Source organism: Cibotium barometz, chromosome 11 (genome assembly GCF_041138505.1).
Source record: "Cibotium barometz isolate CiBa-2024 chromosome 11, ASM4113850v1, whole genome shotgun sequence".
NCBI lineage: Eukaryota > Viridiplantae > Streptophyta > Polypodiopsida > Cyatheales > Cibotiaceae > Cibotium > Cibotium barometz.
In genome coordinates this window covers 48395234-48411598 of record NC_141056.1, presented here as the reverse complement: position 1 = coordinate 48411598, position 16365 = coordinate 48395234, and the positions used below count along the sequence as shown (strand labels likewise).

The window sequence follows — 16365 nt, the reverse complement described above, 5'->3', positions numbered from 1 at the left end:
AGATAGGCATATTAAAGGGGTAGCATTTATTTAGAGTTTCCAACCCATACTTCAATACCAACCTAGTAAAGAAAATGTGGTAGCTCTGAGTAGAAGGCCAACCATAAATAATATCTCAGCTGCCTGCTGGGGCAAGTTTATCTTTTAAGACTATGAGAGATACTTATGACCAACCTGGTAAAGAAATTGTGGTAGAAAATGCTATGAGCAAAAGGCCTAGCATAAATAATATCTTAACTATGAAAAGTTTATCTTTTGAGACTATGATAGATACTTATGACCAAGATTTAGATTTCTCTTCTACGTGGAGTAGAATGAGAGATAGTGGTTGGATTTTGCATGCAGATTATTCACATCATGATGATTACCTTTTCTTTCAGAAGAGGTTATGCATCACAAAGCCTCACCGGCAATTTGTGATGAAAGAATTATACCAACCCCCTTGTGTAGGACAGCGAGGAGTATCCTCTGCATTTCATACTATTGCCTGAGATTTTTATTGGCATACAATATAGCTAAATTTGTCTCTCAATACATGACATGTCAAAAGATAAAAAGCTATAAAGGTAAAACCCAAGGCTTACTTATGCCTTTACCTAACACTCATGAACCATGGGAACAAATTTGTATCGATGTCATCATTGGTTTTCCTAAACAAGCTAGTCAAAATGACATGATTTGGACCATAGTTGACCGCTTTAGCAAAGCAAGCATACTTCATCCCTTTGAGAAATATTTTTGTACATCATGGTTTACCAAAAGTCATTGTCTCTGTGTGACAGAGATTCAAAGTTTTGTAGTGATTTTTGGACTGCAGTTTTTAGTAACCTAGGCACTAAGTTGGATCACAACTGCCTTTCATTCCTGAGTCTAAGGGCCAAATAGAAGTCAGAAATAGTACCATTTTAGACTTACTTAGAGCCTACGTTTCTTTTCATCCAAAAGCAATGGGATAAGTATATTTACAGAATGCAGTTTGCATATAACAACACTACTCATTCTGCCCCACAAAGAAAGCCCCTTTTGAAATCATTTATGGTAAAACTCTTCCCGCTCCTATCACTCAACTTTCCCATACTATAGGGGTTGCAAATGAGTTCACTAGAGGCTTTCAAAGCATCCATGAACAAGAAAAATACACAAAACAAGCAAACAAAAAGCGTAAAAAGAGGACTTTTCATGTTGGTGATTTTGTTTTGTTGAGAATTAAGAAAAGAAGGTTTAAGAGTTTTAAAAGAAACCTTGTTGTGAAATCAACCCCTAGATTTTATGGACCATTTAAAATCAGCAAATAGGCTAGACTTACCTTCTCATTGGAGAATTCACAATTCTTTTCAAATTAGCTTCTCAACAGGCATTTAGAGGACCAACCCCTACTCATTATGTTTATGAAGAGGCATCCTAACTCTTTGATGATGAAGAACATCTAGTACCTAATGCAATTATGAATCACCAACACACTATTACACACATTGGCAACACTTACACCAAGTACCTTTTGACCTTTAGGAACCATCCAAGAGGAGATTCCATATGTATATACTTGAGCGATTACTTCATAGTAGTTACCCAGATCTCATCCATTCATACAACCAAATATGTAAAACTAAGGACAATTGCCAATTCGAGCAAGAGGGATATTAGCTTCATACCTTTATGGGGTCGATCTGGGATGCTTGTGACACCATTGTACTACCTACTAAGGTACATGGGTGACTCCACACAAGGGTTATTTTCACATATTCTGCATGGATAGTATATACGTGATTGGTACTGACTTGCTGTATGGTGTCACAACTAACATTATTGTTTATTATGTGAGTAGTTGTACGAGTTGCAAGTATTCGCATGGTTGTAGTGTCTCTCTCCCATCGATGCTAGTGCACAGTTAAAGTGTGTCTCCATGGATGATGATCCATGCACGGTCAAGTTAATCTCCCGACATTTATGGTATATGCATGTGTCATATGGCTCTATTTATTGATTATCTATTTTGAGTGGTTCATACCATAATTTTGATTATTTTGGACTACGGTTGTGTGCCCAATATTTTGCATACATGTGCTAGCATTGTACATATGAACTAGCCATTTTTTTGGGTTCACATATTGCTTTATTAGCTGTACTAAGGTTTATGGTTAGTCCATCTATTTTTGCATATACAAGTCTAGTTTTGAAAATGTACACTATTAATGGCTCCTTGGGCTATTTTCACCAATACATGATTAAAATACTCTTGTAAGGAGGGAGGAGCCATGTGCAGAGCAGGAGATTCAACCCAATGCTTTTGATGGTGTGTCTACTTTGATTTCTATCTTTATGTTATGCTTGATCTTGTCAATTTGTTTTAAGTTAAAGGTTAGTTCTATTGGTACATTGTTGTGAGGGATTAATACTTCAAGTTATATAAAAATCATGATAGGTAGTGTAGAAGACGAAAGGGTATATATATAGTCCAAAGGGATCCCTGCTATCGTCAACTCCCCCAAGCTTATCTTTTTGTCGAAGACTCCAAGACTAGTTAGATAGAGTGGGGAGACCTGCTAAGGTAGCATGCAAGAGCCTCCACAAGCCCATGCAAATGTGTGTGCCTCCATGGATGCTAGTAGTCCCTCGTAGAAGAGACGGGCATGCAAGGCACGTATGTTGGCATCAGTCTATGTCATTTATGGTGTGGTATCATGACATATTATGGGTGACGTGGCAACTCTTGGTTTCCAAGATGGTATCATAGCCCCGATTCATGATCTCGGGCCATTTTACCTGGCTCAATTAGAGGGGGTGTTGGAGAGGTGCAAATCACATGGTGGGTAACGAGGATTGCAAGATGGGAAAAGGGATGCCACAAGTAATGCCACATGCAAACGCAATGCGGAAGATAAAAGGGTATATATATAGTCCAAAGGGACCCCTTCTATCTTTAACTCCCCCGAGCTTGTCTTTTGTGGAAGATTGGAGGGCTCGTTAAGTACAATGGGGACCTGCCTTAGTATGCCAAAGCCTCCGCAAAGCCCATGTGGATGTGTGTGCCTCCAAGGGTGCTTGTAGCCCTTGTCCAAGAGGGGCTCGTTGTGCACATAAGCTACTATCATGGTGGTGAGGTACCATGATACATCGTGGGAATCATGAAAACTCTTGTTGGTTTCCAATAAAATCAACTTGCTAAACAATACAACATCCTTGGTAGAAAGCTCGGTAAGCAAGGAGCCATGAAAACTCATCTTGCTAAATAATACAAGAACATTATAGCTCCCTTGTGAGTGTAATGATAATGCTTCTCCACCATGATATTATAAACTCTTCTTTTAACTTCCCAAGTAGGCCACATGCCCTCTCCCACAATAAGCCCCCATGGACAACCAAGAAAGGCCAGATAATAATAAGATCAAGTAGCTCCAAAGATTCAAGGTCAAACATTTTATAGAAGCTCAAAGCTTATATGAAAGTAGCACCCAAGTGTGGCTCCCCAAACCTTGTCCTCAAGGAGCCTAAGTAGAGCTAGAGCACCTCATCCCAAGAACTCCCTAGTGTGTCAATGTCCCTAAACCTTGTGCTCAAGGAGCCTAAGTAGGGCTAGATCACCTTGTCACAAGAGCTCCCCCCAACGTGTCAATCTCTCTCACGGAAAGAGTGAAATGCTCCCATAACCTCTTCTTCAATCTGCAACATCTTCTTCAATGTGCCAATAACCTCTCACGTAAAGAGTGACATGCCCCCAGTAAACTTTGATTTATTCAATATACATAAAGTACATTCAAGGTACCTTGTATCTCAAACCCTAATAAGTTAAGTATGTGTTGAGGTGTCAAGTCTTTTTGTGGGACAACACACACAATGTTAAATGGGTTGGGATTTTAATCTATAAAATAAGTTTTAATAGCAGTTGGGAGGGTGTCGAATATCGCTAAGAAATGCATCCAACATACAGGTGTGCAAATTTCTTCTTTGGGATCAAGTGATAAATATTAACCATTGTAGATCTAGCTCTGGTCTAAGACTCTTTAACTAGCACATCTCTACTCATGGGATGTGTTTTTTCTATAAGAAAATTGGCTTTTAATGTATTCTCTCGATACCTATGGTATCCCATTGGTTTAGCTTTAAACTCATTTTATCCAAGGATGGTTTTCCCTAGGTATGCTTGGTGATTATGCTAACATCAACGCCACAATCCAAGATTACAATTACATTTTGTACTTTGTATTCTATCGATAATACAATATTAAAATTGTCGCCTTCAAAATAACAATTTAGTCGTGTACACTTTGGTTAATATAAGATGAGTTTCGTCATTTGAATAATTTTATTAGCTTGACCTTAATTGAATCTCAACTAGCTCTTTAACCTGTGCTAGTAAATTACTATCTCCTTCAGGTCTCTCCTTGAGCAACAAGTGTTAGCCTAGACACTTCAACAAACATTAACCTTATTCAATACCAAGATTTACTCTATAGTTGTGTATAATAATGGTAGTCCACTTGAGGTATTCTTTCCTATCAACAAGAAGTTGCAAATAATTATTGTCCCATGAACCATATTTATGAAGTAAACCTTCCAACTATCCCTTGGATAACTACCTAGATGACAAATTGTTGTTGACTCAATCAATGTCATTGACTCAAATTTAGCATTTAACGGGATTAATATATACTTTTTCCAATCGTGTGAAAAACATAGCATCATGAGGTACTCATTTTTTTAAAAGAAAAAATTTAAGCAAATATCTTGCCTAGATTACTCTATGAGTGTGCGTAAGAACCTATTTCTATGTATTAAGGATTTTACTTGCTAGCGGTTGTGTATTAATCATAAGGCATGATAGATTTTTTTAATTAATTTGCATTATTAAAAGAAAAAAATACATGAGTAGAGATCAAGTATATATCTGACATCATACGTCTTAATTCAAGTAGAATAAATATGTTTTAATGGCGCACGAATGCGCCCACACACATGTATGTATGTACACACATACATAATAATCTAAATTATGCCAACCCATGGGTAATAAACCCATGCCATTAACACATGAATCATCCTGCAACTCAATCAAGGCGTGGTCCAAATGAGTCTATGTACGTGTGAACACTCCCTATGAGTGTTAGTTTGTATGTGTGTGAACCACCTCTTATAGGTGGATAAGTGTGCATTAAAGATAAGTCTTTGGGGTTGGTGTAACCTATATATACATATATATATATATATAGAGAGAGAGAGAGAGATGCACACATCATACATACATATACACATCAATATTTTAAGAAATCATGAAAATTTAAAGATCAAATAAACATCCGGTTTATAAAACTATTTTGGGAGGAATTATGCTCATGGCAAGGCATCTTAGATATATTTCATAGAAAAAGAATTAATGTACAATCTAGGTCTTTTAATAAGAATAAAATGGTCAAGTTTATAAGATTTAGTCATCCATGCTTTTTTGGGTGAACAACTTCGTTCGAATGTTAAAACTAGCATCTTTTTCACACAAGTGTCAACATATTTAAGTCTTGAATTTTTATCCTTAAAATTTGATGCACATGATAAATTTTAGCAAACTTTTTCCTTTTTAATTTGTATATAAACACAAGTTTTGAGGAGTCTCGAAGCCAAATTTCTTCGTGGTTGGTTGGATCACTTTGTCCTTAACCCAATAGAAATATAGACCCTTAGCATGTCCCCTCATCCATCATTCCTCATCTACCTCCATTTCATGTATACCCTTGTATATACAACCTCCACCTCAATAGCTCCCTTTCAAAATCAAAGTTTCCTTTTCAAGTGCACGTCGATGGAAATCAAAATTCATTTTTTGTGATCAAATATCCATAATTTTGGCTATCTTCAATGAGTGCTCTACTTTAGGATACAAGTAAAAGCTCACATGTTTATATGTGCACCATAATGTCTAATTTCATACAATCTTATGGATCTTTTGATCAAGAAAAAGTTATTACAAGTTCACTTGAATGGCATAAGCCATGGGAATCACAAGTATGATTGAAGAATAATAAGACATGCTAGGTGTGATTAAGTGAATCTACTAAAGGAAGATAAATAAAGATATCTTTATGTAACAAATTTATGATTATAATAAACAAACTTTTGAATTTTATGAAATTGCTTTGTAACTTGTTTCATTCTACATATTGTGGGCTTAATTACATAGCTTCCAATACGCTCCAATCACTCTCAATTTCTACCCCTCATGAACTCAAAAACTATTGTTATCTAGCAAAAATATGTCAAACAAGGCCACAAAAAAAAATTGATTAAATCACAAACAAGTGGTTCAAGGACAAGGACTCATCTCAAAGTTTTCAAGGCATCACTGGGTGGTAAAAATCAAGAGCTTGAGGCAAGACACCTAAAGAAAGTTTAAATGTTGACAAAAAAAAGTGTGAGTGTGAATGCAATGCATGTAGCTACTAGTGTGAAATGGCCAAGCTCCAAGGGATATAAAGGTGTGAATTGATCAATTGATCGAAACTAGAAATCCTCTCTCTCTCTCTCTCTCTCTCTCTCTCTCTCTCACACACACACACACACACACACACACACACACAAAAACATAAACATATGCTATGACAACACCCCCACATAGGAGCTTGATAACTACAAGAGAAAGATTACTCCACTACTCTTCACACACAATAAAGCTTGGGAAACCTTTGGCTTTCATAACCCTAACATGAGAGAAAGAGAAATAGTTTAATTTTAGTTTTTATAATTATATTTATATTACTTTAAGGAATAAAGAGAAACTAAGAGACATCAAATATGGAATCTACCCAAACACATCATGTACTTGCAACTCCTTGTTGACGGAGAGAATATGCATAATGCATTAAAAAGTGGACTTACAAACAAGGAAATCAAGAACGCTTTGAATCAAAAGTTCTAGCTCATGTATGAAACACTTAGGCTATTAATTCTTGTTACAAAACATTTTAATAACTCAATAGATAACTTCCATCTCTGCCGGCTCGAAAAACAAAAACAAAAATAGATAACCTCCAATATGCATAGCCAATGATAATTTACAACAGCATCCCCTTAACTGCACTTTTATGGACATAAGTCACACTAAACCTTTGATTTGCGACACATTTGATAGAAGACTGGCAAGCTAAGCAAGATTTGAACAATGCCAACCTCATAATGCAGACTTTTTACCACTTGTAAAAATGGCATCCTTCCACGTTGGGTTGCGAGGAAGAAAAATCTCCTGTGCCAAAGTAAAAATAAAATGAAAATTTAATATGTTAAAAAACAGAGAGGTACCCATGTGGTGTAGCCTGGTGATTGCTACCAGGCTGGGAACCTGTCCCAGCCTGCACTTGTGCGGTGGCTGATGTCTGTAACTAAAGGTATACTTCTCTCCCAAAAAAAAAAAAAAACAAACAAACAAAGAGCGCCCTTCCATCTTTTCTCATATACTTGTGCACATCAGTCTTTATATCAGTGTCACTTCCGACCCTTTGGTTTTATGTGCAGTAATCCATCCTTGGATAAACTGCAACCCATTATAATATCTTTCCTCTGAGGACTAAACACGTGATGAAAACTAACATACATTTTAAAGATGAATGATTAATCATACATAATTCGATCTTTCCTTCGAGGACTAAATACGAGATGAAAACTAACATACATTATAAAGATGAAATCAATACAACCCCCAAATGCCTCTCAAGTACAAATTGTAAGTGCAGTGGCATGCATTTTAGATAGTAGTTGAAAACAACCAAAATGCTCGAAGCAAACTATATATACCTAGATGAATCCTGGAACATGCCCAAATTCACCTTTTAGGAACGTGCATGTTATATACTCATGGTACTCAACCCACAAGACTATATAACTATCAACTCCATTATGCATAGTATGGACCAGATACTACGACATCCCCACTAACGTCATCAGTGCCGTCGGTGTAGAACTCTGTATCAAGATATGCTCTCACACGCGCACTCCACACACACACACACACACACACGCGCGCATATATTCACACACAGCCCTTCGTACTGAGTTTCTGTCAAACCTCCGGAGATGCAAGGCAGACTCAGCCATAATGAAGCCTAGCACTAAGGAAAGTAGCAAATAGAAAGAATTAGTACAACAAATAAGTAGTTGATAGGGCAAATGCACCACTAAAGATAGAAAGAATTAGAGCACAATATCAACTGGCCGCAACTCGGATGAAAACTTCACTATGTTGAATCTGCATGTCCACTGCATGTCGAAGCAAAAACTATGTTTACACATTTCTTAGCATTTTTTCTTAATGATGGCTAACACATGCCCTACTTAAGACCGCACCCCTGCTGTCCCAAAAAAGCTAATAAATATACCACAATCCTAATGTGCATCGTGAACAAATTTTACCCTCAAGTGCTTAAACTATATATCAACAAATACAAAAATAGCATAATCTTCGAGGAGCCAAAAAGGCATATACAAGAGGAATAAAAATACTTAATTTTGACAAATCCTTCCTTGTTTCCTCTTGACGAAGGGTGTGAGACCCACTTCCACACAATAGATTTCTTGGACAGCCAGAACAGCTTGGAAACGGAGCCCAAGTGGGCCAAGTGTGAACAGGCTGCACGAGCGCCTGTTGGCAGTCGGGCAGTGCAACAAGTTGTGGCTGAATTTTCTCAACCTAGTGGACAAAGAGCAGTAAGGACTGATGCAGAAAAGGTGCAAAAGGATTACAAAGAAGGAGGTCAAGCAGTAAAGTTTGAGACTTTCAGTGGGATGCAGGACAAATTGAAAGCGCTGACTTTTATTCAGCAGTTTGATGCAGCATACACTGGGGGTAACTTTACAGAGTCTTCTATGGTGCGGAAGGCTGCTACTTTCTTGAAAGGTAATGCATTGCAGTGGTGGACCTCACTGTTGATGCAAGGACAGGCACCTGCTACATGGGTCCAATTCAAGCAGCAGTTCTCTTTTGCATGGCTGACAAACACCTTCGAAGTGGATGTGATGACAGCATGGCACAAACTGGATGCAGCTAATTGTGCAAATCTGGAAGAGTACAATAAGAAGTTTTGGGATGCACTCTTGCCAGTAACTTCTTACAGGACAGTGCCATTGTCAGAGCAAATAGAGAAGTATTGCTGTGGTTTGCCCAAAGAAATCAGGGATTATTGCATTAAGACCAATGTTTCTAATATGACTCAGCTCATTGAGAATGCAAACATGGCTAATGCATTGCTACAGGGAGGTTCACGTGGCTTTAAGAGCACAGTGAAGAAGGAACCTCAAGACAAAGGACAGAAGAGGCCACTGTATGGCAAATCATTTGAAGAGAGAAAGGCATTGATGCAAGCTGGAAAATGTTTCATCTGTGAACAGAAAGGGCATATGGCTGCAAAATGTCCACAACAGCCAGTAAAAGATGTGGAGGATAAACAAGGGCCACCCAAGAAGAAGACAATGCCAAGTGCAGGATTGATACCTGACATGGTTGGTGACCAGCCATGTGATGATGCGACAGAATTGTGTAGAGCATGGGGTAAAATCAGAGATGCTACAGTGCTGATTTTCTTTGACCCTGGTGCTCGAGCCAACTTTATTTTACCAGCATTGGCAGCCAAGTTGGGAATTCGTGCTGAAGAGATGGGACCAGTTGGACACGCTGATTTGGCATGCCCTGGGCATTCAGTTCCTGTCACTCCTATACTTGGCAAACTTCGCATGCATATACAGAGTTATGTCACCAGGAGGTGAAACTTTTTGCAGTTGTTTTCTTTATTTACATTTCTTTATAAATATATATTTTTCTTTTCTTTCTCTTTGGTTGCTGTTGTTTTCCCCCGGGATCTCTTGGAAGGGCTTGGGCCATTGCAATGTCGGAATGGGTCAGCCAGTGGGACTTTGGACCAGTGGTTGGCTAAGCCTGAGAACTGCACTGAAAGATGAATGACAGTGTCCAGGACATGGCCACTGAATGAGGGTATAGGCCAGTTTACATTAGTAAGTGGCCGCCACCGAAATGTGAATGTATCTTGAATTCTAAGCAAATTCTGAAGTGACCATAGTGGTCAAAGATGGTCAGGAGACCAGAAGGAATGCAGATGACATCATCCCTAAAATCTAGGGAACTGCTATTTTTGGCAGTGTCGGAATTGAAAAGTGTTCGCGTCAGTTTGTGCGGAATGTCAAGGGGACCAAAAGCTGACAAAGGACTGTTGTGAGAATGTGAACCAGTCAGGAGATTTTTAGCCTGGAAGATTGCATGTGGAAAAGGCTTAAAAATGTGCCAAGTGTCAAATTTTGGTGCATTTTCCTCATTGAGAAGAGAGAAGCGTGGGAATTTGGGAAGAGGAGGCTCATTTGCAGCCATCGTGTAGTTTTGTTGCAGGAAAACCAACATTTGTGGTGCACTCCCTTGCCCTACAACTCATGAATTGAGGGTTGAGCTTGCTCCCCACAGCCTCTCTCTCTCTTTCTCTCTCTTGCAGACTATGGAAATGCTCTCATCAGATAAAATCAGGTACAGTTGTGTGAATTTCATGCTTATATGCAAAGGTTAGTTGCCTCCTTGAACAGGAACAGGTGTAGTTGGTTCCTACACCAAAGCAGGGACGGAAGAGGGTGATAACCTCTTCAATACAATGCTGTTTCAGCACTGTTTAGGTGCTGTTTTTGGGCTGTTATGTTGCCCGGTTGATGCCAAAATGCAGTAGGACCTTGCTTTAGTCCTCCAGGACAGTACAAGGGTTATTTTGGGCTGAAAACAGAGCTGAAAACAGGTCTGTGCAGAAAATTACAGCAAGCTGAATTGTGATGTTTTGGACTCCATTGGGTAGCTTGATGCCTATGGAAGTGAGCCTGTCAGTTGGGACTCATTCTGAGATGTTATGGAACAGTTTTAGTGCAGTTATGCTGGCAAATTTCTCCCAGAATTTGTAAAACTCAGCTGATGTAAGTAGAGTGCTTTGTTGCACTTGTGCTTTGTAATTTCCAACCTTTTAACAATAAAGAAATACCGCAAGGGGCGCCGGACTTCGGGGCCAATGTGTTGTTGAGCGAGGGAGCGAGGATTCTGTGATTGTGTGTCTGAGTAAGTCCAGGTTATTTGTGAATGAATTACCGCTTTATGTGTCCATAGACCGGTTTCACACACACACTCACAAAACCCTAAAAGAGAACACACAAGGTGAGAGGCTGAAAATCTTCTTCTTCTTCACACAACACTCAACACACCATATGAAAACGTACACAACCAAATACATACTAGGGTTCTCTATAGTGTGAACCCAACTAAATGAGCTGGCGCTATAACTATGCCAACAGTCTCTAGAATGGCTGTCACACAGCCTGTCATCCCACTGGCCGCATATCACCCATGATCTCACCAACCATGCCAGTGGTGTAAGTGTGAGGCCTATCCCCCAGGCGGGTCATCAGTGTCCACCACCTCACTAGATGAGCTCGATATCTCAACACTCCTCCTCCAGCTCAACTCCATCTCATGTACACCAAGCGAAGCCCTGAATCTACGGAGCTTCTCTGTACCCAATGCTTTGGTGAAGATGTCAGTGACCTGATCCTGTGTGCTGACATAAACAAGGTCAACATCTCCTGCCAAAACCTTCTCTCTGACAAAATAATAGTGGACCTCTATATGCTTCGTGCGAGCATGAAAAACTGGGTTCCTGGCCAACTGTATACTGTTAATGTTGTCACAGAAAATGACAACTTGTCTATCCATTGATAGACCCAAATCTGCAAGTAGCTTTCTCAACCAAGCTACCTCACATGCTGCAATAGCAGCACCTCTGTATTGGATAGAGCAACCGTAGGCTGCTTCTTGCTGCTCCAAGACACAAAGCACTCCCCAAAGAAAACATGAAGCCACTAGTAGATCTTCTATCTGAGATACTATCAGCCTAATCAGCATCTGTGTACCCATGTACACATATCTTTGTCCCAGTTTCATAAAATAGTCCACAATGCAAAGTAGACCTCACATACCTCAGTATGCGTCTCAATGCATCCAAATGCGGCTTCCGAGGAACCTGCATAAACTGACTCACTAACCAAACAGCATAGCTCAACTCTGGCCTGGTGATCGTCATGTAGATCAAGCTTCCTACAGCCTGTCATGCCATACTTGGACAACATATCCAAGCCATACTGTCTCTGCAGTAATCCAATACCATGTGGTGATCTAATCACCTCAATGCCCAAGAAATATCTGAGCTCCCCCAGATCCTTCATCTCAAACTTCTATCTAAGCAAGATCTTTACATCAAAGATCTCTGCATCATGGTCCCCCGTAATGATCAGGTCATCTACATAGATGACAACAAGCACAACCCCTCTATCACTGTGTCTCACATACAGCGAGAAATCTGCATTGGCTACATGAAAGCCAATAGTGACAAGATATTCAAAAATCTTGTCAGACCATGCTCTTGGTGCTTGTTTTAAGCCATACAAGGCTTTCTTCAACCTGCAAACATGCTCGGGGTGACTCACATCCTCATAACTAGGTGGCTGCAACATATACACCTCTTCTTGCAAATCCCCATACAAGAATGCTTTCTTTAAATCCATCTGATGTAAAGACCATTGCTTTGACGCAGCCACTGCTATCACAACTCTCACTGGGTGAAAAGCTTCGAGGAATCCTATTGGTAAAGGATTCGACAAGTTGTACTTTGTACTCATATTTGTTCAAATAAAGAAATACCGCAAGGGACGCCACTGCGTTTTGGGGCCAATTGGTGTCCTTGTACTATTTGCAGGAGCATTCTATCTCCCCTGTTTGTTTTCCTTTTTCAAGTTTCCATCGGTACTTATATTTTGTATCGCCTAGACCCAAACATCTTTTGAGTATATCTATTTAATGTTATCAACTTTAAAGTCTTTCTTTTCCGACTTTGCAAGTCTTGACTCTTGACTTTTGCACCTCGTAGCGTAATTTAATTTTAAATGTAATGTGTATCATGATTCATAACTTTTGGAGTTAGAAAGCTTGTTGTTATTGATTGATTAATCTTGATTCTTTACTCCTCTAAAATTAACATTTTGAGTGCCGTCCCCACCCCCCCGTCCTCGTTCCCTACCTTTAGCCGTCCCCGTCCCCATCCCCGTTCCCGTCCCTGTCCCCTGGTAACTATGCATCGCATAGAGTTGGTTCCTGGTAAGCAAGTTTCCCTACCGCCTTTCTAAGGCATTAGAGAGCGAGCTGAAGCAGCAGTTAGCCCAACTACTCCAGTTTGGAATTATCCTACCACCTTCCTCACCTTTTGCCACTCCCATTCTGTTTGTCCAGAAGAAGGATAAGTTTGCACACTTATGTGTGGATTACAGGGTGCTCAATAAGCTATCAGTCAAGAATAGATTCCCCATGCCCAGAATAGAGTACATCCTAGAACGATTCAATGGTGCAAAGATTTTTCTAAGATAGATCTTAAGAGTGGCTACCATCAGGTTTGGATCTTCGAGGCTGACATTCCAAAAACGGCCTTTAGGACCGAGTGTGGCCACTACGAATGCCCTTTGGTCTCACCAATGCATTGACAACGTTCAACAAAATAACGTCTCAGGTTTTTCAGGATCTCATTGGCAAATGCGTGAAACCGGCCTTCACAAATCTGACGGGCGGTGGAACAAACACTCGCACACAAAACACTTTATCCACTCGCTCTCATACTCTGCGCTCCCAATAAGAGAGATGCTAGCCTCATGATCATGAGTGCGTGAAGTGTGGATGGGGGTTGTGTCATCCGATGAAGGCTCTTGATGAGAACCATCTGTCCCACCCTCCTCTGCAATAGTTGTAGCTGCCTCCTCTTGTTCCATCTCCCACTGTGTAAAAGTATCGGCATTGCATCTTGCACACTTGCCAAGCATGCGCAAGTTTGCGCTAATGAAGATAAGATCATTAGCTCTTTCCACCCCAAGCCGATTTCTTTTCTTTGATGAAATGTGACTCTAGGAGGACCATAATTGCTCTAGGCAAGAAGAGCTAACGGACTGGCTCAAGATCCGGATCGCCAACTGTTGTAGCTCTGGTCCATCTGATCCGAAGTCCTCCCACCATAATGCTGCACCAACCTTGAATCTGTCCTGCTGCGCATCTGCACATCCATATGAGCCTTGAAATGCCCTGTAATTAGAGAGTTGGTCTCTAATTTTGCGCCTGATTTCTGCATCCGACGTGAGGTGATCCAAGATGAGTCTCCAACCGTTGCTCACTTCTTTATCACCCTCCTGCCCTTTTCCCTGAAATTCTGGGTCCACTATAAAAGCAGCTGCATGTAAAGGAGAGAAATATGAGCTCCATCTCGCCACACAAAGCGAGTGGATCTCCTCATATCTATCTACGTGTGGCTCAAGCTTCTCAAGACTCTCTATCATCCGGTCCATGGCATATACTTTGCCGATGCATGGCTGCATAGCATCAACAATCCTGAGCAAGTGGACAATGGGATACACCATGGCGTCAGTGCGCTTGAGGTCCTCCCAAAAATCAGCATCGTCGACCTTTTTCTTGCATGAAATCCCTACTTGTGTACGTGCAAAAGACGAGGAGCAAAACTCATCACTGATGAATAGTTGCCGCACGGCACCTGTAACGGGAGGCGGACGCGTGTATTGGAATCGTATAAATGTGAACAAGATTCTGAGCACTTAACACTTGAGCATTACAACCACAAAGCTGAAAATGACAGTACACCACATAAAGGGGCCGATGATAGGCTGACCCCCCCCCTTTAGGTTATATTACCAAAAGAGTCTGCAAAGTACAAGATTGCGGGTGCCTGGGGATTCACCACCAGCCTGCACCTGATTCTTCCAAATACATCATGAATGAAAACATTTCAAACAAGAGAATCTGTAGGTACATCCGCCCTACACACAGGTACATCCGCCCTGCACAAGCCTCTTCACAGGTACATCCGCCCTGCACAAGAGTTTCACAATCCTCACAGGTACTCCGCCCTGCACAAGATGTAAATGGATCTTTAGGCCCAGTTTCCACGCGAGAAACTGATCCAGAAACCTGTGTTCTCCGCGAGCAAGTGTTCCCAATGCTTGCCCTAAACACCTGTTACACCAGGAATCCTTGAGACACATCCATGCTCATATATTCCATTGCTGTCCGGCCTGTTTTATGCAATAACCAGTCCAAAACAGCAGTTTTCCATCGCGAGAAATCCACCTGTAAAGGGTCCTACAGCCCTGTGGAGGTCCCTAGAGCTGTCCTGTATTGTCCAAGTTGACTTTGGACACCTGTAACCAGCCCAAAACTCGCAATAACCAGAAAATACAGGTCTGAAATTTACCAACCAGCCCTTTAGAAGAGTGTGGGGATCATTATCCAAGCTTGTGTGAGTCCGGGAAGCAAGCAACCAGCCCTGTAGCAACTCCAAAAGCTTCAACCAGCTCTCCAATGTGTTGAGTTATGAATAAAACAGCCCAAATGGCCTCTTGAAGGAGGCGCCTTTCTCCAGTGCCACCTAAGGGGCTTGGTGGGTTCACAAACAGGCTGACAAGTGTCCCCATAAGGTGTCCAGGTAGGTGTCCAGCCCATAGTGCTCCATTTGTCCTGTTTGTATAAGTTTAGGTCCAACCAAATGGGAAATGGCCATAAGCTGTCCGGACTTCATTAATTTTGGTCCAACCAAATGCGAACGCATTATAAGTTGTCCGGCCACTTATTAATGAGTGTGGACCTGCAAACCAATAAACTTTAGTAGTAAATGAAATAAGCTGTAAATTGAGTGTGGACGCACTTACCACCTGCAAAACCCATAAGCCCACAGTTTTAGGCCCAAACAGGTGTGCACACACGCGTCCACAAGGTGCCCGGGCGTCCCCGGTCCCTCGGACTTCACAAGCCAAAATAACAAGCATTGTCCAGGCAGCAAGACAATGTCACACAAAGTAAAATAAAGTTGTGGCATGCATCATTTATGCATTGTGCACATGTAAACTTGGAGAACCACCTATCATCATTCTTGTACTTGAAAATATTCCGCCTGCCATCATAACACACCATGTGTGCATGGCCGGAATCCACACGGGCACCGCCCGAAAGTCCACAAATGTCCTGCCATGTCCTTGGACTCATATGCATCCACTCATATGATCCATACACATGCCCAGGTATAATACATACATGCATCCGCATGTTTCTAGGCCTGACACGCATCCGCATGTCCCTAGAATATAGGGATTTGTGACATCCCCCCGGCTTCTAATCAGTTGACCGCAACTGAAAAGCCTCCAGATAGGCCTTCAAAAGATCTGGGTAATCCTCGAAGTAGGCCTCATCCATCCATTTTGCATCCAAAGCTGAATAATTCTTGAACTTCACAAGGTACCTACGAACAA

At 40.9% G+C, this 16365-nt stretch overlaps 1 protein-coding gene across 1 annotated transcript in view; it reads right to left on the bottom strand.

Annotated features, from left to right (window-relative positions):
* Window positions 1-6885: 6885 nt before the first annotated feature.
* The window catches only part of LOC147634266 (acetyltransferase At1g77540-like), a 69417-nt gene continuing 59937 nt past the window's right edge, over window positions 6886-16365 (bottom strand). Inside the window, exon 2 of the mRNA XM_086805390.1 lies at window positions 6886-7228. Coding sequence (XP_086661516.1) covers window positions 7157-7228 — 72 coding nt within the window. The 3' untranslated portion in view covers window positions 6886-7156. The remainder of the gene's footprint in view (window positions 7229-16365) is intronic.